This window comes from Bufo bufo, chromosome 9 (assembly GCF_905171765.1).
Source record: "Bufo bufo chromosome 9, aBufBuf1.1, whole genome shotgun sequence".
Taxonomy (NCBI): domain Eukaryota; kingdom Metazoa; phylum Chordata; class Amphibia; order Anura; family Bufonidae; genus Bufo; species Bufo bufo.
This window is the reverse complement of record NC_053397.1, coordinates 19,038,028-19,059,050: the sequence shown is the minus strand read 5'-3', so window position 1 is coordinate 19,059,050 and position 21,023 is coordinate 19,038,028. Positions and strand designations below refer to the sequence as shown.

Here is a 21,023-nt window from a genome sequence, read left to right as displayed (position 1 = left end):
CCGGATCCGGCAATCCTGACGCAAAAGGATGGCGTTTGTCAGACGGATCCAGATGCGGATCCGTCTGACAAATGCATTGAAATACCGGATCCCTCTCTCCGGTGTCATCTGGAAAGACGGATCCGGTATTTATTTTCTTCACAGATTTAAAGGTCTGTGCATTTTATGGGGTTTTATGGTATTTGCAAAGATCTTTCCCAGATAAATCAAGACATTCCTGGCAGTAACCTCTACTAAAAATAATACCGTAGCAATGATGTCATTTCTACACTACTATGGGTTATATGAAGTCAGAGAGACACTGCCCTCTAGTGTAATATAGTAACAGAGCTTGTAAGGCTGAAAAAAATACATCTGTTCATCCAGTTCAGCCTGTTATCCTGCAAGTTGATCCAGAGGAAGGCAAAAAGCCTTGTGAGGTAGAAGCCAATTTTCCTCATTTTAGGGGGGGAAAAATTGTGTTCAATTTATAAAACAAAACAAACAAACAAAAAAGAAAACAAACAATTCTGTGCATAAGGTAGTAATAAGTCAGAGCAACTTGACTTGTTGTACTTGTGTTTTTAACCCCTTTTGACCACCCCTTTTAACCTTAAAGGGGTGGTCTGACTATGACAGCCCTTAGCCTATAAGTACATATAAATGTCAAGGGGGTGGTGGTTGGACGGAGGGCGGAGGGATTTGATTTGGTCTTGTCGGCTATAATTTTTTAAAATTTTTAAAATTTTCTTATTTTCAACTCTACATAGCTATATGAGGCCTTGTTTACTGTGGGATTTATCATTTTGGGTCACATATACCAAAGGTTTACCTTATGCTTCCATGAGTCATGTAATTGTCGAGATCTGACTGATACATTGTGTTATGCCTAGTGCAGGGCCTGAGGGGGCGGAGCATTTGGATAAAAAAAAAAAAAACACAACAGAGCATGACACACAGTTTGTGTGTCATGCTCCGCCCCTGCACTGGGCATCACACAGTGAATCACTTGTCTGGAGTGACTCTTTAATTCAAGGTCCTGTTTTTTGTCTCTTGTTTTAGGGCTCCCCAGACTCCGAGGTTTTGTGGTTCGGGGTCTGGAACTAAGTGAAAATACATTTCATTCATTCCGGATTATAAAGAAAAAAAGTTCTAAAATAGAAAATTTGGTAAGTAACAATGTGGACCAGTAGTGTTGCAAAACTACAACTCCCATCATGCGGGGATCTAGTTTTGCAAAAGCTGGACCACTGATGTAGATCTCAGCCGCTACCTACAGGACATTTCGTAGACGCTATTAACCCATACATCTCCCTTCTTTTCCGTCTAGTGGGAAGTGTCGTATGACTGCTGGAGCGTCACGGCTGGACAATACATATCTGTTACACTGTTAACCCAGCCGAACTATGGCTTGTCTGTTAATAAAATGTACTACATTTCCAACCGAGATGCAAGTAAGTTCCCCATCTTAAAGGGATTGTAAACAGCAAAGTGAGAAAATGCAAATGGCGGTCAGTCAGCAATCAGTAAGGAGGAGCCCAACCCATTGTTCATCCAAAGAGATGTTTATGGACTGCCATATCTGATAGCAGACAAGGCTCTGTATCTGTGAAGCTGATTGCTGCTGATTGGCGGCTGGGATTGTGCTGGGATTTCCTGCTGGGAGAGAGGCAGGGAAAGAGCTTTTTATTTCTTTTTCTTTTTTTTGCCTATTCTGAGCAAAATAATTCTGGTTAATGTGGGGTCCCCACATGCATATTACATGCAAGGATTTTTATGTAAATATAAGCCCTTAAAGGGGGTTCTCCAACTTTTTAACAAATTTGGGCTCCACCTCTTCCCAACAGACCTCTGGTGGGAAGTATACTTACTTAGTCCCTGCTGCTAGGTTTCGGCTCCCTTGGTCTACTGCTGCCTTTGCCGCTCTCTGGTCCCTGCTTGTAAACTTCCAGCATGGATGGGGGGTGATGTGCTGCTTGGGGGACACATCACCACTGCATTCAGTGATTGGATGCAGCTCAAGTGACCCCCAATCTGTGCCAGAAGTTTGTAAGGGGGAATCTGAAGTGTGGAACCGAGTGTCGGACAGCAGGTAAGTATTCTTCTCTGGAAAGAAGAATCAAAATTTGTTAAAGACCCGGAGAGCTTTTTTTAAGCCTTGTTCTGTCAAGCCTTTCGAGAAAAGGGTGCCCATTCAGGACCCTCATCTATTAGCCCGAATGGAGAGCAGTTACAAAGGGCATTTCTTGTACCGGAGGACCCAGCATGCCTGGCTTTACACAGACAGCACATTGATTGCAAGGGGAGGAGTGCAATGATTCACTTGACCTGTGGTGGCACTGCAGGGTAATGGATCACTTGAGGCTGGGTTCCTAAGCCGATCACATCTGATCGCTTGGGGTCAAGGTAATGACACACACTGTCTTGGGATGCTTCTGACAAATAGGTAGGGTCCGAATTGGACAAACCCTCAAAACCTAACCTTGACCTTTATAGTCAATATCATCACCATCAAAGTTTCAGAAACAGATTAAGATAAGAAAGAGAATTTTTACAGAAGAAGACGACTCAAAGATTTATATTTACCATATTTCTCTTTCCCATGAAAGAACCAGATTTCCAGTATAAGCACAAAGCAGAGGAGAAGAAGTTTGAGATATCGGTACCCGATGGTCCAGATGTGTACGTCCGGCTGTGTTATCAGGCCAATATCTGCGAGGATCTGGAAAGCAGCAGCAAGAAGCTGGTAAGCCAATACGGCAATGTTCTCAGTTACATCATGTCCGATCAGCCATTCCAGAGACCCATTCACAATCCTGTTGACTGATGCTTGGAAACCATCAGCAGTGCGGTTACAGAAATAGCCCTTACAACAGTGTAGATGAGGGAAGTTGGTGTACTCTAAAGACACCTGGGGAACCGGAGGGCAATGGTGGAGGGTGCAGATACTATTGAATTTGGTGTTGACTGGCACCTAGAGAGTAATGGCACCTGACAAAAGACTGAGGGTATAAACCTCAGACCAGAATCCCTAAATATACACAGACCCCCTAAATAAATACAGACCCTAGATCAGACTCATAAAGTACACCGACCCCCTAAAATACATACAAATCCACCGGACCCCCTTACTAACTACAGACCCACTGTACTAATACAGTCCCCAGACCAGACACCCTAAATAAACATAGGCCCCCAAACCTAAAAAATACATACAGGCCTACCAGACCCCCTTAGTCACTACAGGCCACTCAGACCCCCTGTACTAATATAGTCTCCAGACCAAACCCTTAAGTAAATAAAGACCCCCAACCAGATCTCCGAAATGTACACAGACCCACCAAATAAATACAGACACCAGAACAGACCCTATAAATAAATCCAAAACCGCTAATTATACACAGATCTGCAACATAAACACAGACCCCCAGATCCCTGGTCTGAAACATTCTCCAGACCAGGCCTCCTAAATAAATACAGCCCCCCAACCAGACCCGCTAAATATACTAAGACCCTCAACATAGATACAGGTCCGCTATACTACAGTCTCCAGATCCCTTGAATAAATGCAGGCCCTCCAACCAAAGCCCCTAAAATACAGACCCACTAAATAAAAGAAGATGCCCCAGAGCAGACCCTCTAAATCCAAATCTCAGACCAGACTCCATAAATCCAAACCCTTCATAGAAATGCAGACCCCAGCCCTGACATGCGGCTACTCATCGCCCCTGCGCCACTCTTCACGTTTGGGTGCCAGCGGCGGGATATTTTTGCAGGAGCAGCACCCAAGAGTGGAGAGGAGCGCAGGAATGAGGAGGGGGGAGTAAATTTTTAGGAAGGTGCCTGGTCTGAGATTTCTGGTGAATCATAGCAAGTTATACAATGTTTAGACCAGGCATGCTCAACCTGCGGCCCTCCAGCTGTTGCAAAACTGCAACTCCCAGCATGCCTGAACAGCCTACAGCAGGGCATTGTGGGAGTTGTAGTCTTACAACAGCTGGAGGGCCACCGGTTGAGCGTGCCTTGTCTAGACACTGAACCAGCAGGGGCTGCAGGGATACAGGCCTTCTACTAGTGTATATGGAGCTCTGTGTTGACTGTCTTACCATTTTCCCTGCAGATCAATTCCTCCAAGAATGCTTCTCTGTCATATGAGAACCTACTGCCGTGTTTATGTATTGAGGTAAGTGCCATTTCTATAGTTCCGTTCTTGCTTCCTAACTTCCTTTTCTTGTTACACCTGGCGCAGCATGAAGCCCCTCACCCACCCCCCCGACTCTGTAAAGTGGGTGCTCCACCGGAAGCCTATGGTGGAGCTGACATGTGAATCTCTTCCCTGAAGTGCCCGCCGAGACCAGTGGGCGTCCATTGTGTTAGTGGGCATGCGACCTAGTAAAAAGAAATGTACAAGACCTCACCCCTAGCCATTCATGGGGGGGGGGCACTCACTCGCCAAGGCCGTCCTTAAATGCCAGGCATCCCATAATAATAGCGGAAAGAGACATTCAGGCCAGCAGATGCATTGATATAGACTGAATGTGTTGCTTTTTCCAAAGGCCTTTTACACGTATCGTGACAGCAAACGGGAGAAGAAATGTCCTTTCTTGGAGCGTCCAGAACCCTGTAAGAAATGTATTCTCATGTACACTACCTAGATTCATTGTAGGACAAGCCCTTAAAGGGGTTATCTGGGGTTAGCCTCAGGATAGTTCATCAGTATCAGATTGGCGTGGGTCCAAACCCCGCCGATCAGCTGTTGGACTGCAGCCTTCCCTTGGCCTGAGACATCACGTTCTTTGGCCTTCTATACAGTTTAGTCCCAGTCAAGTGAATGGGACGGTCCTGCAATACCAAGTGCGGCCACCATACAATGGTCAGCGCTGTGCTTGGTATAGCGTGAAAAGGCTGCAACACTTATTTGGCTGCTGCGGCACGTTCAAACAGCAGATTGGCCGGGGTGACAGGAGTCAGACCCCCACCACCGATCATATATTGATGAAGCATCCTGAGGATATCTCATTTCAATGCATTGTATAGTGGCCGTGCTTGGTATTGCAGCTCAGCCCCATTCACTTGAATAGGATTGAGCTGCGCCTAGGCCATGTGACCAACGTGCGGTGACATCGCTGGCCTAGGAAGAGACCTAACCTCTCACGGATCGCCGTGGCCTCTTTGGACAGCTTATTGGCAGCAGTCCCAGGATTCGAACCCCCGCCGATCAGATACTGATGTCCTGTCCAGAGGATAGGTCATCAATGTGTAAATCCCGGAGAGAACCCCTTTAACAAGCAACTGATTTTAAATGTCAAAGCATCAATCTGCAGCCAATTGCTGAGGAGCAAATGAGAGAATGTAGTAGGCCTTATCAGGACTGGTTGAGCTGCACGTGATCAGTAAAATGTCAGAGCTGCTATGGCGGCCATTGCTACAGTGAAAAATTGTTTTGTAAAGAAATAAATCTAAAAATGATATGGTCTCCGAATACCGTCAACTACACATATTCTATTAAGTGCTGTTTCTGATACAGAGCTCCAACACTCCCCCATGACACAGCCAAAGAGTTGGCTGCCTGCAGCCGCCACTAGAGGGTGCTTGCTGTGTTATGCATCTCCCATTGAAGTGAATGAGTACATATGCATTTAGCTCCCCCTAGTGGCAGCAGGCTATATCAGAGATAAGTAACGCACATGAACCTATATATCGTTAGGTGTATACACCCTATATACAGTGCATTTATATATTCTACCCATTGTATATAGTAATGCATGTTCATCTTCTCACTAAAGACATTGAAGAATTACTGCAGGTGTCTGTGCAAGAAATCTATTACCACTCCAACACGATGAGCGTAAGATTCGAGAGCCCTTGTCCTGCGGAGCCGACGGTGACTGTTTGTAGAAAGCGAAATGGAAGATGCGTCACGGAACACAAGGCCACCATGAAAGAACATGGGAAGGTAACTGTTATTATAGGCTGTCAGAAGGGCTCTGCAACCCGTGGCTTTCTAGCTGTTTCAAAACTACAACTCCCAGCATGCCCCTGACAGCTAACAGGATGTCAGGGCATGCTGGGAGCTGTAGTTTTCCTACAGCTGGACGCCACACGTTGAACACCATTTTAGCAATATCAAATGTTAAAACAGTGGGAATGTTCTAATATAGTTTGTGTTTCAATTCTTCGCCGTTTTAAAGATCTCTGCTTGCTGCCGGTGAATGGAAGCATTATTGTTTACACCCAGAGCCTAATATTCAAGAGGCTTTGCTACAACTGTATCCAGCACAGACAATAATCCTCTGAGCTAAACTCACTGCAGACTGATACATTGTAGCAAACTATCTTGCAGGAGGTAGATGTGTTTAGGTTACAGAGGATTGCCCGGCTGGATATAGCATTAAACAGCTGGAGTGATAATCTATTCTACGACTTTCTGTGTCTTGCAGATATATTACTTTAAGAGCATTGACAGCGATCATCACCTGTGTTTTAAGGTAAATCTAGGCCTACATATTTTTCTTAAAGGGAGTGTATACTTCCTGTTGTCTTTTTTTGTCTCTTTAAAATTCTGCACTGGTTAGGTTTTCAATACATGGTTATAAGGGTGATAGCTCTTGTTTGCCTTAGGCCCCTTTCACACGGGCGAGTATTCCGCGCGGGTGCAATGCGGGAGGTGAACGCATTGCACCCGCACTGAATCCGGACCCATTCATTTCTATGGGGCTGTGCACACGAGCGGTAATTTTCACGCATCACTTGTGCGTTGCGTGAAAATCGCAGCATGCGCTATATTGTGCATTTTCCACGCAGCGCAGGCCTCATAGAAGTGAATGGGGCTGCGTGAAAATCGCAAGCAAGTGCGGATGCGGTGCGATTTTCACGCACGGTTGCTAGGAGACGATCGGGATGGAGACCCGATCATTATTATTTCCCCTTATAACATGGTTATAAGGGAAAATAATAGCATTCTGAATACAGAATGCATAGTACAATAGCGCTGGAGGGGTTAAAAAAAATAAAAAAATAATTTAACTCACCTTAATCCACTTGTTCGTGCAGCCGGCATCTCTTTCTGTCTACTTCTGTGAGCAATAGGACCTTTGATGACGTCACTACGCTCATCACATGATCCATCACCATGGTGATGGATCATGTGATGGACCATGTGATGAACGCAGTGACGTCATCAGAGGTCCTATTGCTCACAGATGAAGACAGAAGAGATGCCGGATGCGCGAACAAGTGGATTAAGGTGAGTTAAATTATTTTTTTATTTTTTTTAACCCCTCCAGCGCTATTGTACTATGCATTCTGTATTCAGAATGCTATTATTTTCCCTTATAACCGTGTTATAAGGGGAAATAATACAATCTACACTACAACTAACCCAAACCTGAATTTCTGTAAAGAAGTTCGGGTCTGGGTACCACAGTCGGGTTTTTTATCACGCGCGTGCAAAACACATTGCACCCGCGCGATAAAAACTGAACATCGGAACGCAATCACAGTCAAAACTGACTGCAATTGCGTTCCTAGTCGCGCGGGTTTGCCGCAATGCACCGGGACGGATCCGGACCTAATCCGGACACGCCTGTGTGAAACCAGCCTTATACAGAGCTGAAAATCCTTCTCAATGTTCAATCATAAAATCCCACCACTAGAGGGAGCTTACTGTCCATACACTGCAATAAGCGCCTGAGCTCCCTCTAGTGGTGACTGCAGGAAAAACTAGAAAGATCATTTAAGCATCTTCCAGCTCTATACAAGATGACCCCTTATAAAGATATCTTAAAAATTGATCAGCACAGAATTTGGGGTCTATTTACACACAATAAAAAAAAAAAAAAAATGGCTCTCAAGTGTGTACACCTTAAAGAGCACCAGCAGGATCAACCCAAACCCAAAGTAAACCAAGCATGCTGTCGTCTGGTAGGATTGATCCTGCCGCTTAAAATGACACCTGTCTTGTGGAAACTGATTGCAGCTGAAATAATTTAATTCTTTATGCAAATTAGGCATTCAGTGCACTGAGGGATGTGGCCAGCCCCTTGGTGCACCGAAGACCTAATTTGCATGAAGAATAAAAGTCTTTTTTCTCGCAAAAGCCGCAACCGATTTTCACAAGGCAGGTATTATTGAAATAAGTATGATCAACCCTACCAGGCAGTATCTTGCCTGGTCCTACTGACAGATGCTTCTTACGTCTTATTGCTCACTTAATTCAGTGGGGGGAAAAAACCTCAAAAAGCCAAAATCTGTTCTTTTATGTGTATTTCACTCAAAACCAGTGGGACAGCTTGGAAATAACCTTGCCAACAGATGGCAGCACAGTGCATTGTTATACAGTAATATGCCCACCAGGTGGCGGTGCAGAAATCTTATGCCCTATCAGCAGTATGTTTATGTTATCTGTATAGCAATGCACTTTGCCTTGAGTAAATGATTTGTATTATCTCTGTTAGATTTTCTGACTTTGGGAATCAAGGGTGCAGCTATAAGGCCTCTTTCACACGGGCGTGGCGGGAAAAGGTGCGGGTGCGTTGCGGGAACATGCGCGATTTTTTTGCGCAAGTGCAAAACATTGTAATGCGTTTTGCACTCGCGTGAGAAAAATCGCGCATGTTTGGTACCCAAACCCGAACTTCTTCACAGAAGTTCGGGCTTGGGATCGGTGTTCTGTAGATTGTATTATTTTCCCTTATAACATGGTTATAAGGGAAAATAATAGCATTCTTAATACAGAATGCATAGTACAACAGGGCTGGAGGGGTTAAAAAAAAAGAAAAAATAATTAAACTCACCTTAATCCACTTGCTCGCGCAGCCGGCTTCTCTTCTGTCTTCTTTTTTGCTGTGTGCAGGAAAAGGACCTGTGGCGACGTCACTCCGGTCATCACATGGTCCATCACCATGGTCCATCACCATGGTAACAGATCATGTGACGGACCATGTGATGACCGGAGTGACGTCACCACAGGTCCTTTTCCTGCACACAGCAAAAAAGAAGACAGAAGAGATGCCGGCTGCGCGAGCAAGTGGATTAAGGTGAGTTAAAAAATTTTTTAACCCCTCCAGCCCTATTGTACTATGCATTCTGTATTAAGAATTCTATTATTTTCCCTTATAACCATGTTATAAGGGAAAATAATAATGATCGGGTCCCCATCCCGATCGTCACCTAGCAACCGTGCGTGAAAATCGCACCGCATCCGCACTTGCTTGTGGATGCTTTCGATTTTCACGCAACCCCATTCATTTCTATGGGGCCTGCGTTACGTGAAAAACGCACAAAGAGGAGCATGCTGCGATTTTCACGCAACGCACAAGTGATGTGTGAAAATCACCGCTCGTGTGCACAGCCCCATAGAAATGAATGGGTCGGGATTCAGTGCGGGTGCAATGCGTTTAAACTCACGCATGGCATCCGCGCGGAATACTCGCCCGTGTGAAAGGGGCCTAAGAGGTCCAGGGGTGGCAGTTGCACCTGGGTCCTTGTGTCTAAGGGCTAAAAGCCCCAACTGCTACATAAGAAAACATCAGTATTGCAGATTTCACATAGAGGTCCTCCATGTTGCGCCTCTGTTGGGTACACACATATTTTACTAATCTCGCATTGTATATTCTGTCTGTTCACAGTTCTCATTACGGAATCGCGCCCATATAAAATGTCCAGATTGGAGTGGTAAGCAAACACAAACCGTAGCTTTCTCGAATATACCGGTGCATCTCAATAAATTAGAATATCATCGAAATGTTTATTTATTTCACTAATTCGATTCAAAAAGCAAACCTCATATATTCTATAGACTCTTTACACACAGAGTGATCTAGTTCAAGCCTTTATATCTTTTAATGTTAACGAATATGGTTTACAGGTAATGAAAACCCAAAAAAGTCAGGATCTCAGAATATTAGAATATTATATAAGACTATTAAAAAAGGAATACAAAATGTTGGCCTGCTGACAAGTCTGTCCAGTAAATGCTCTCAATACTTGGTCGGGGTTCCTTTTGCATGAATTGCTCCATCGATGTGTCATGGAGGCGATCACCCTGCGGCACTGCTGAGGGGTTATGGAAGCCCAGGTTGCTTTGATAGCAGCCTTTAGGTCTTCTACATTGTAAGCCCTGGTGTCTCTCTCATAGATTCCCTACGGGGTTTAGGACTGGCGAGTTTGTTGGCCAGTCAAGCACAGTGATGCCAAGGTTATTACACCAGGTATTGGTACTTTTGGCAGTGTGGGCAGGTGCCAAGTCCTGCTGGAAAATCAGCATCCTGTCTGCCGAGGGAAGCAATGTCCTGATAGACGGCTGCGCTGACTTTAGACTTGATATAACACAGTGGACCAACACCAGGAGAAGACATGGCTCCCCAAACCTTCACTGACTGTGGAAACTTCACATTGGACTTCAAGCTACTTGGATTGTGTTTCCGCTCTTCCTCCAGACTCTGGGACCTTGATTTCCAAATGAAATGCTAAATTTCCTTTCTTATGAAAACAGGACTTTGGAGCACTGAGCAACAGTTCGGTCCTTTTTCTCCTTAGCCTGGGTAAGACGCTTCTGACGTTGTCTCTGGGTCACGAGTGGCTTGACACAAGGAATGCGACAGTTGTTTGTAGCCCATGTCCTGGATACGTTTGTGTGTGGAGGCTCTTGAAGCACCGACTCCGGCCGCAGTCCACTCCTTGTGAATCTCCCCCAAATTCTTGAATGGCCTTTTATTGACAATACCTTTCAGGGGTGCGGTTATCCCACACTTTTTTCTTCCACTCACCTTTTTGTGGCTTCCCCTCCTTGTGGAGGGTACCAATGACTGTCTTCTGGACAACTGTTGAGTCAGAAGTCTTCTCCATGATTGCCTAGGCTACTGAACCAGACCGGGGGAAGATTTAAAGGCTTAGGAAACCTTTTCAGGTGTTTTGTGTCACACCATGAGTCTACAAGATGGAACTTTTTCACAATATTTAAATTTTCTGATATACTGACTTTTGGGTTTTCATTAGCTGTAAGCCATATTGATCAACATTAAAGGTAAAAAAATAAATAAAAAAAAACACGTGAAATTGATAACTCTGTGTGTAATGAATCTATAGAATTAAATTACTGAAATAAATGAACTTTTTGATGATATTCTAATTTATTGAGATGCACCTGTCAGACATATCCATGCAGTGAGGGATTTTTTTCCTTAGGCTCCATGCCCATACCTGGCACATGGAGTCCATGTGGGTCCATATTACAGGCCTGCAGACACTCCATGCGCCGCCATTACTGCTTTTATCATGTCCTAAAATATATACAACAATGAGGACTAGCACATAGGTTATAACTATGTCTCTTGGCATCTCGGTGCATTACTTTGTCTTCTGCTTGTCTTCAGATCGGCTCTGGAATATGGACCTGAAGATTCAGCTTTTCGATGTGCTGCTCACAATATCCTCGCAAATTCCGGCATCTTTTAGTGCAGCGATGTGTCGCCAAAACCAGCAAACTGGAGACTGCGACCTTCAGTCCATCATCTATAATATGTCCACGGTGAGCAGCTAGACAAGTGTCGATTTAAAGGGGTTGTCCAGGATTTTACTATTGATGCCCTATCCGTCGGATAGGCCATCAGTATCTGACTAGCTGATCGGCTCCGGAGCCAGAACTACCCAGCTCCATCCATTGTGTAGTAGAATGAGTTAAAGGGCATCTGTCAGCAGTTTTGTACCTATGACACTGGCTGACCTGTTACATGTGCGCTTGGCAGCTGAAGGCGTCTGTGTTGGTCCCATGTTCATATGTGCCCGCATTGCTGAGAAAAATGATGTTTTAATATATGCAAATGAGCCTCTAGGAGCAACGGGGGCGTTACCATTACACCTAAAAGATCCATTTGTAACTGCTGCGCCCTCTCCACTTTGATTGACAAGGCCAGGTGTGATGTTGTCAAAGTGGAGAGGGTCTGGCAGTTGCAGAGAGAGCAGAGCCTCTAGGTGTAATGGTAAAGCCCCCGTTGCTCCTAGAGGCTCATTTTCATATAATAAAACATCATTTTTCTCAGCGATGCGGGCACATATGAACATGGGACCAACACAGATGCCTTCAGCTGCCAAGCGCACATGTAACAGGTCAGCCAGTGTCATAGGTACAAAACTGCTGACAGATGCCCTTTAATTACTGCAGCGCTGCCCCTATTGAAGTGAATGGTAACCAACTCCATGCACTACACAATGGATGGAGTTGGTAGTTCCAATGGCAAGGTCCTCCACCAGGGCTACTGATCATCAATGCTGGCCTGTCCTGCAATAGGCCATCAACAGTAAAATCCTGGATCAACCCTTTAATGGTAGAAACAATTCATACTTACTGTAGATGCATGCAGTAGACCATGTGAGCAATAGACTGGTATATTACGCAGGACAGATGACCGGTATTCGCACCAGGTAGCTGCGATAAATACATAGATAAATCTCCCCCGCATTATTGTAAATCTCTTTTTTTCGCTTCATGTTGTGTACAATAAAACTGCCTGCAGCCACCACTAGGGGGAGCTCAGTGCATAGGAATTTTACAGAAATCATTGCACTCAATGGAAACATAAAATCTCTATGTTGGGAATCGGATAAAAGGTTCAGCATCAAGCCCCCTTTCCCTCGGACCCCTTGGCAATCTTGTGGTCTGACTCCACGGTTGGCACACCATTGTACTCACCTATTGAAAGTAGCACAACTCTATCCCCAAGAGTCCCGTGCCACCTGTATCCTGTTCTTGGTGGACCGGAAGCATGACATCTCATCAGCGGTCACGTGCACCGCTGCAGCCATACACTTAAAGGGATTTTCCCAAGATGTAAATAAAATACCTTTTTAAAGTATGTGCATAAAATTCACTGTAAGATGTTGTCTTTTTCAGCAGCATGAAGATAGATCTCAGGATCTGCAGCTATCGCTCCCTCGCCCCCGCATTGGACACTGTATCAAGGTAGGAGCTTACTTTTGTTCAGCCGGTTAATGATCCATAGTTATTTCCTTATTTGATACAAAAAGAATTCATTCTCCTCCGAACCTTCAGCCAATTCCCAAAAACAACGCCACCCCTGCCCACAGGTTGCACCTGGTATTGCAGCTTTGCTCCAATACCCCCACACAACCTGTGGACAGATTTGGCGCTGTTTTTGGAAGGAAGCGACACCTTTAAGAGATTTCCATGACTGCGAATCTCAAGGGGGCGATTTGCGGGCAGAGTTCCCCTTTAATTGTCACCCTCTGTTGTGCTTCCAAGGTGCTGAATCTCTAAACAGGAACTTCTTAGGTCATAAGTTGACAAATACAGGACATAGATATTGCCCAAAATTGCAAGGCCAATGTAATAAATGCACAGATAAACGCTGTGATGCGAGCGGCGACAGAACCTGGACATGTATCCTTGGGGCGTAACAAGGACCCATGGGGCCCCCATAGCAAAAACTTGGAATGAGGCCCCACTCCAACATGACCACCTTCAAGCAAAGTTCAGAACAGGAGGAGCGTACGATTGTGTTGGTTTCCGTAACGCACATGGATATTGCACAATAGTAGGCATAATGTGCACAGTGACGTAACAGTACAGCAGTAAGGCTCACAGCGATGTCACCATAGTATGATAAAACTCATGAAATAAATCACAGAAATAATGCAAAAAGAAATTTACTCTTCCATTGTCCATATACTTCAGTAGCTCAGTGGGTTATTGGGTCCCATGCCTGGTAGTTAACTCATGGCATCAGTGTTGCCAGGTGACACAAGTTATTTATTTCTGATACAGAGCTCCAAATCCTCTGCATAATTCAACATAAATGCAAACATTCTTGCTACCTGCAACCACCACTAGAGGGAGCTCACTGCATACAGATCTATCAGTGTATAAAGCTCCTGAACTCCTTTAGGTTGCTGCCTAGTCCTATAGAATTACACTGACAACCCAACCCCCCCCCCCCCATACCCCTCCCCCGCTGCGCCCCTGAACCGGACTCACTGTAGCTTTCATTTTTTTTTTCGTTTTACCGCCTTTGGCAATAGTTGCACAATAGTGTTACACAATCAGTACCAACGACACAAGCCGCAGACACAAGCAGCGCACCGTCATGCTGCATCATCACCACTCGTAGGTGGACCCTCCGGGGAGCTTCACGTCTCCCTGCCATTAGGAAGAGGGGGATATGAGGATCTGTTGGCTAGGGGTCTTCACAGCGTAGAGCTGCTTTATCTACTGGGGGACGTTGGGGGTTATCTGCAATGTTTTGGTTGTGAATGGCGTTATTCCCTCAGTAATAGAAAATGGTATCAGTTATGCAAAAACAGCGCTACCCCTGACTACTGGTTGTGTGTGGTATTGCAGCTCATCTCTATAGTGGTGAATGTGTCTGAACTGCAATACCTTATACAACCTGTGGGCAGGGATGGCGCTGTTTATACAATAAAGCAGCCATGTTTTTGTTTTTTAGTACAAAGGAAGTCCGTCCAGTTTGGTGGGGGATAGAATGTGATTGGTAGAAGGTACTCGCTGTCTGACATTTAAAGGGGTACTCCAGACAAAAACAGTTATCACTGATCCACTGCATAGGTGATCAATGAAAGAACGTGGGGCCTGACTGATGAGACTCCCACCAGTCATTGGAATGGGAAACCCCCAATCCCCCCTTGAGGGGCGGTCAGTCATGTACGTTGCGGCTCCATTCGGACTGTGATGGGCTGTGGTCACACCCCGCATGCACTGACCCCTTTAAAGAGGAGCTACAGTGTTTTCTTGCTTCGCACCTTGATTTGACTTTTGTCTTTTCCTCGCAGCTTTGGCGCTCCGATGTCCGCGTTTCACATCCATATCTCCTCTGCTCATTTGACTGTGAGTATTTCTACTGTTGTAGTTGTTCACCACGCTGGGGGTAGTAGTCTTGAAATTATATTCTCACTCTAGGCCTGTGATGGCTAACCTCCGGCACTCCAGCTGTGGTGAAACTACGACTCCCAGCATGCTCCATTCATTTCTGTGAGAACAGCCAAGCAAGTGTGCATAGTGGGAGTTGTAGTTTTACCACAGCTGGAGTGCCGGAGGTTAGCCATCACAGCTCTAGGCTCTAACTACAGTCAGGTCCATAAATATTGGGACATTAACACAGTTCTAACATTTCTGGCTCTATACACCACCACAATGGATTTGAAATGAAACAAACAAGATGTGCTTCACCTGCAGACTGTCAGCTTTAATCTGAGGCATTTACATCCAAATCAGGTGAACGGTGTAGGAATTACAGCAGTTTGCATATGTGCCTCCTACTTGTTAAGGGACCAAAAGTAATGGGACGGAATAATAATCATAAATCAAACTTTCACTTTTTAATACTTGGTTGCAAATCCTTTGCAGTCAATTACAGCCTGAAGTCTGGAACGCATAGACATCACCAGACGCTGGGTTTCATCCCTGGTGATGCTCTGCCAGGCCTCTACTGCAACTGTCTTCAGTTCCTGCTTGTTCTTGGGGCATTTTCCCTTCAGTTTTGCCTTCAGCAAGTGAAATGCTCAATCGGATTCAGGTCCGGTGATTGACTCGGCCATTGCAGAACATTCCACTTCTTTCCCTTAAAAAACTCTTTGGTTGCTTTTGCAGGATGCTTTGGGTCATTGTCCATCTGCCCTGTGAAGCGCCGTCCAATGAGTTCTGAAGCATTGGGCTGAATATGAGCAGATAATATTGCCCGAAACACTTCAGAATTCATCCTGCTGCTTTTGTCAGCAGTCACATCATCAATAAATACAAGAGAAGCAGTTCCATTGGCAGCCATACATGCCCAGGCCATGACACTGCCACCACCATGCTTCACTGATGAGGTGGTATGCTTAGGATCATGAGCAGCTCCTTTCCTTCTCCATACTCTTCTCTCCCCATCACTCTGGTACAAGTTGATCTTGGTCTCATCTGTCCATAGGATGTTGTTCCAGAACTGTGAAGGCTTTTTTGGATGTCGTTTGGCAAACTCTAATCTGGCCTTCCTGTTTTTGAGGCTCACCGATGGTTTACATCTTGTGGTGAACCCTCTGTATTCACTCTGGTGAAGTCTTCTCCTGATTGTTGACTTTGACACACATACACCTACCTGCTGGAGAGTGTTCTTCATCTGGCCAACTGTTGTGACGGGCGTTTTCTTCACCAGGGAAAGAATTCTTCGGTCATCCACCACAGTTGTTTTCCGTGGTCTTCCGGGTCTTTTGGTGTTGCTGAGCTCACCGGTGCGTTCCTTCTTTATAAGAATGTTCCAAACAGTTGTTTTGGCCAGGCCTAATGTTTTTGCTATCTCTCTGATGCGTTTGTTGTGTTTTTTCAGCCTAATGATGGCTTGCTTCACTGATAGTGACAGCTCTTTGGATCTCATCTTGAGAGTTGACAGCAACAGATTCCAAATGCAAATAGCAGACTGGAAATGACCTCTGGACCTTTTATCTGCTCATTGTAATTGGGATAATGAGGGAATAACACACACCGGGCCATGGAACAGCTGAGAAGACAATTGTCCCATTACTTTTGGTTCCTTAACAAGTGGGAGGCACAGATGCAAACTGCTGTAATTCCTGCACCGTTCACCTGATTTGGATGTAAATACCCTCAAATTAAAGCTGACAGTCTGCAGGTAAAGCACATCTTGTTCAGATCCATTGTGGTGGTGTATAGAGCAAAAAATGTTACAATTGTGTCGATGTCCCAATATTTATGGACCTGACTGTATATGGTTCAGCGACGTGAAATTAAAAACGCTGACAGTGAGTCCCGTCACATGAGATGGCGGTATGCTAACTAGGTAATCACTTAAATAGCAATTCCATCATCATCTTATTACCGTCTGATCACAGAGAGCTCCTCCATGTAAAGGGGGAAACATCAATAACTGGAATGCCCTATGGGATTGCTAGTTATGCAGTTTCCTGATACATATCGGTGGGGCACTATAGGTTGTGGATTGTTGGGCGGTTCTATTCACTCTTTCTTCTGTCTCTTTTCTGTCCAGTTTCTCACAAGCATCTGGGGCTCCTCGCTCTCGTCACGTCGCTGGTGATTATCACCCTGATTCTCATCGTCTACATCATTTATCAGAGGACGTGGAAGATCTTTACAGGTGAGAAGAAAATGTCTTCATTGATCTATAATTATTTGGTAGGGCGTTGTATGGCTATATCATTCATTTACTGTACAGTATTATGGAGGTATTAGGGAGGGCAAAGTATTGTACAGCTGTTCGTCTGAGTAGTGTATTGCAGTATTTTTTTTGCTTTATATGGCACTATTATGCATTTACTGTGTAGTTTATGGCAAGCACTACGTGGCAGTATTATGTGGGTAAAGTATATTTGCACTGTATGGTGGTATATTCGCACAGTATGGCACTATTACACACTGTGTGGGGTTTTTGCAGTCATTATATGGTAGTATTATGAGGGCAGTATATTGTACCATTGTTTGGTGCTGTATGGTGGTATCCTATTGGCACTGTATGGCACTATACTGCATTTACTGTCTGATGTTTTTGCAGGCAATCTATGACAGTATGATGTGGGCAATGTATTGCACACTTGCTTGTGTACTGTATTGTGGTATTATATTGGCTTTTACCATGTGTTTTATTTATTTTTTGCTGGCACTATCTGGCAGTATTCTAAGAGCAATGTATTTTACAGTTGTCTGGTACTGTATGGTGGCATCCTATTGGCACTGAATGGCACTATAATGCATTTACTGGGTGCTGCTTTTTCCGGCAGTATTCAGCAGCACCGTGTGGGCAATGTGTTCTACAATTTCTTGCATTGTATGGTGGTATTATTTTCACTTAGTATGGCACTATAATACATTTAATGTGTGGTAATTTTGCTGCCATTATATGACAGTATTATGTGGGTAATGTACAGTTAATTGGCACTGTATGGTGGTATCATGCTGGCTTTGTATGGCACAATTTAGCATTTAGCATGTGCAGGCACTAGATGGCAGTATTTTGCGGGTAAGGGTACTTTCACACTAGCGTTTTTCCTTTCCGGCACTGAGTTCCGTCCTAGGGGCTCTATACCGGAAAATAACTGATCAGTCACATCCCCATGCATTCTGAATGGAGAGCAATCCGTTCAGGATGCATCAGGATGTCTTCAGTTCAGTCTTTTTGACTTTTCAGGACGGAGATAATACCGCAGCATACTACCGTTTTATCTACGGCCAAAAAAAGTGAACACTTGCTTGAATGCCGGATCCGGTATTTTTCCCCATAGGAATGTATTAGTGCAGGATCCGTCCTTAAAAATAAAAATGTGGAAAAAAAAATAGAAACGGACAGATGGATCCGTCTACAAATGCTTTCCGTTTGCATGCAGATTGCCGGCGACGGAACTGCTTGCCGGATCACTCTGCCGCAAGTATTAAAGTACTCTAATGCTGTTCTATTCTGCAATTTAAGTCAGAATGATGAAGGGCTTTTAAGAACCACTATCTGTACCCAGAAACCTGGCCAGATGAAGGCTTGAGGGCCCCTGGGTATTCTGCTGTTGCGGGGCATCGTGGTTGGCGCTGTAAGGGGTGTGACTTAAAGTGGAAGATGCGGTTCACTAGGAGGGTCTAACAGGGTGAAGTAGACCATAGGCCATATAGACTAAGACTAATTTTGGGGTCTATCAATTTACCCATGGAAGGTGAGCTGCTCTCTAAACCTTGTATCATTGCTTACTCTCTCCACACAGCTCCACTCTGGAGAAGAACCATCCTACTCGTCTACTCCCCCGATTCGGCAGAGTACAAGACCCTCATCTGCGCCTTCGCCGACTTCCTGCACAGCATCCTGGGATGTGAGGTCATCCTGGACTTATGGGACATGAACACGGTCAGCCAAATTGGAATGCTGCCTTGGTTTTACCAGAAGAGGGAGCTGGTGAGCCAAAGGAAAGGCAAAGTGATGATCGTGTGGACAAGACGAAGCAAGACCATGTACGACCAATGGAAGAAACGCCAGGTCAGCAGCCTTGGAAGCAAAGACACAACTAATCTGTTTGGAGCAGCCTTGTCCTGCCTGGAGAAAGACTTTGAGGTGCACCATGGACGTGAAAACCTGGCGGACTATACAATGGTCTACTTTGAAGGACTTTGCAAGAAGAAGGACATCCCCAAATGCTTCAGGAAGATCTCCAGGTACCACTTGTTTAAGGACCTCTGCAGACTGGTCAGCCATCTGCAAGACACTACTTATCTATCTCCTCCTTGCCTGATCAAGGCCGTCGCCAAATACCTCATGAAAAAGCTGATAAGCTCCGAAAAAAGACGGGGTCTTCAGCACCACGTAGACATTTGTAAAAAGAGACTCGATGAAGACGTCAGCAGATAACGGGCGAGGACAACCTGACCCGGAGGAAAAAGATAAAACCATGGACGGATCCATGAGGAGAGACAATTTATGGGACCCTGTGATGCGTCGAGGCCGAAGCTTTGTATAGATGGTACTAAGTGGTGCTGAGGATTTTTGTGTAGTGGCCCTTTAAGATTGAGAAGAGGAGTATGATTATAAGCTCCACCCCTTTTATGGCCCGATTCTGGATCGGATTGGCTGCTATGGGAAACTCTTCCACTTTTTGTATGTAAAAGTTTTCTTACATAAAACCTCTTTAAGGTTCTGAAAACCTGGCGGGAATTTATTAAGCCCTCTGCCCCAGATAAGCGGCACCAGAAGACCCCTTTTTGCCTGTTTATGCCTTACTCGCCACTTTCTAAAACATGAGTGGGGCCTACAGGACCCTAAAATTTGGCCCACTTGGCCTCTCAATAAACTGGATCATTCTACGTAAATCCCCCCCCCCCCCCCCCCAACATTTTCTGGCATTGGCCCACCAGATCCTCCAAAAATCTTATCAAAGTCTCTTATTGGAACATTGATTGGGCAGGTTGGACATTCAACTGCCTGATCCTTTGCTTCACGTGGATAAGCGGCACCAGAAGTGTTTGGTAAACGCTTATCTCCCGCCATAGAAATAACGCACCAGCTCAGCCAAGGTTAATGTAGAAACCACAGGAAGATAGCCGCCGGCCAATAAACGGTTCGACCCCAAATAAAGGAAAATATGAAGGGCAAAGCGCATTGCATTGTGGGAGGCCAGCTGTCCGGTCACATGACTTAACGTACCGATTGCAATAAAGAACCCACAGAATTTGTACTTTTACTTTTGGTGTGAATATAGGAGAAAACGGTGGATAGCCCCAAAACAGTGCAAGATACGTCAAAAGGAAGAATTCATAAAACCACTCTGTTTTGTAGGTAGATTTTAATTAAAAATTTTCACTTAAAGGGATTCTGTCAACAGATTTAACCCTACTAGAAAGAATCCTAAGCTGGCCTTATTAAACCTCACTGTGGCTCTATTTGCCCAAAAAACAGGTTTTTATAACCTGTCAATCACTTACTCAAGGTGCCCAAGGGGAGGTCCGTTAATACAGGGTGCCCGGCCGCACCCCTCGCCGTCCGGTGCCCAGCGCCGCCTTCCCTGTCTTCAGTGCCGCCTTCTACAGCTTCGTTGCGCATCAGGCTGAGCCTAGTGCGCAGGCGCGGAATCTAGCAGAGCGACGGGGAGGATTGCGGAGGCGGCGCTGAGCTGTAGAAGGTGGCGCTGAAGACAGAGAAGGCGGCGCTGGGCACCGGAGGATGAGGGGTGCGGCCGGGCACCCTGTATTAACGGACCTCCCCTTGGGCACCTTAAGTAAGTGATTGACAGGTTATAAAAAACAGTTTTTTGGGCAAATAGACCCACAGTGAGGTTTAATAAGGCCAGCTTAGGATTCTTCTTATTAGTCTGGACATGAGCATATGTTTAGGTTAGAGGGGTTAAATCTGATAACAGAATCCCTTTAAAGGGGTTGTGCCACAAAAAAATATTCTAAATTTTTCAAACTAGCTTCTGGATCTGAATACTTCAGTAATTGCATGTCATTAAAAATTCAGTATAGCCAGTGAGTTATTCAATAAAATGTATCTGTATAGCGCCACCTGCTGTTTGTTCTTTTCCTTTTTTAT

General features: G+C 45.0%; 1 protein-coding gene across 2 annotated transcripts in view; it reads left to right on the top strand.

The window, feature by feature from the left end:
• Positions 1-20,363, top strand: part of IL17RE (interleukin 17 receptor E) — a 42,414-nt gene extending 22,051 nt beyond the window's left edge. The window contains exons 4-16 of one of the 2 annotated variants that reach the window (XM_040406747.1): positions 1,042-1,148; positions 1,310-1,433; positions 2,589-2,725; positions 4,100-4,162; positions 4,536-4,602; positions 5,766-5,935; positions 6,420-6,467; positions 9,609-9,654; positions 11,355-11,509; positions 12,875-12,940; positions 14,785-14,839; positions 16,995-17,102; positions 18,709-20,363. In XM_040406747.1, the coding sequence (XP_040262681.1) occupies positions 1,042-1,148; positions 1,310-1,433; positions 2,589-2,725; positions 4,100-4,162; positions 4,536-4,602; positions 5,766-5,935; positions 6,420-6,467; positions 9,609-9,654; positions 11,355-11,509; positions 12,875-12,940; positions 14,785-14,839; positions 16,995-17,102; positions 18,709-19,346 (1,784 nt within the window). In that variant the 3' untranslated portion in view covers positions 19,347-20,363. Of the gene's footprint in view, positions 1-1,041; positions 1,149-1,309; positions 1,434-2,588; positions 2,726-4,099; positions 4,163-4,535; positions 4,603-5,765; positions 5,936-6,419; positions 6,468-9,608; positions 9,655-11,354; positions 11,510-12,871; positions 12,941-14,784; positions 14,840-16,994; positions 17,103-18,708 lie in introns of both variants that reach the window. The other variant, XM_040406745.1, reaches the window with a different exon arrangement.
• The last annotated feature ends 660 nt before the right edge of the window (positions 20,364-21,023 follow it).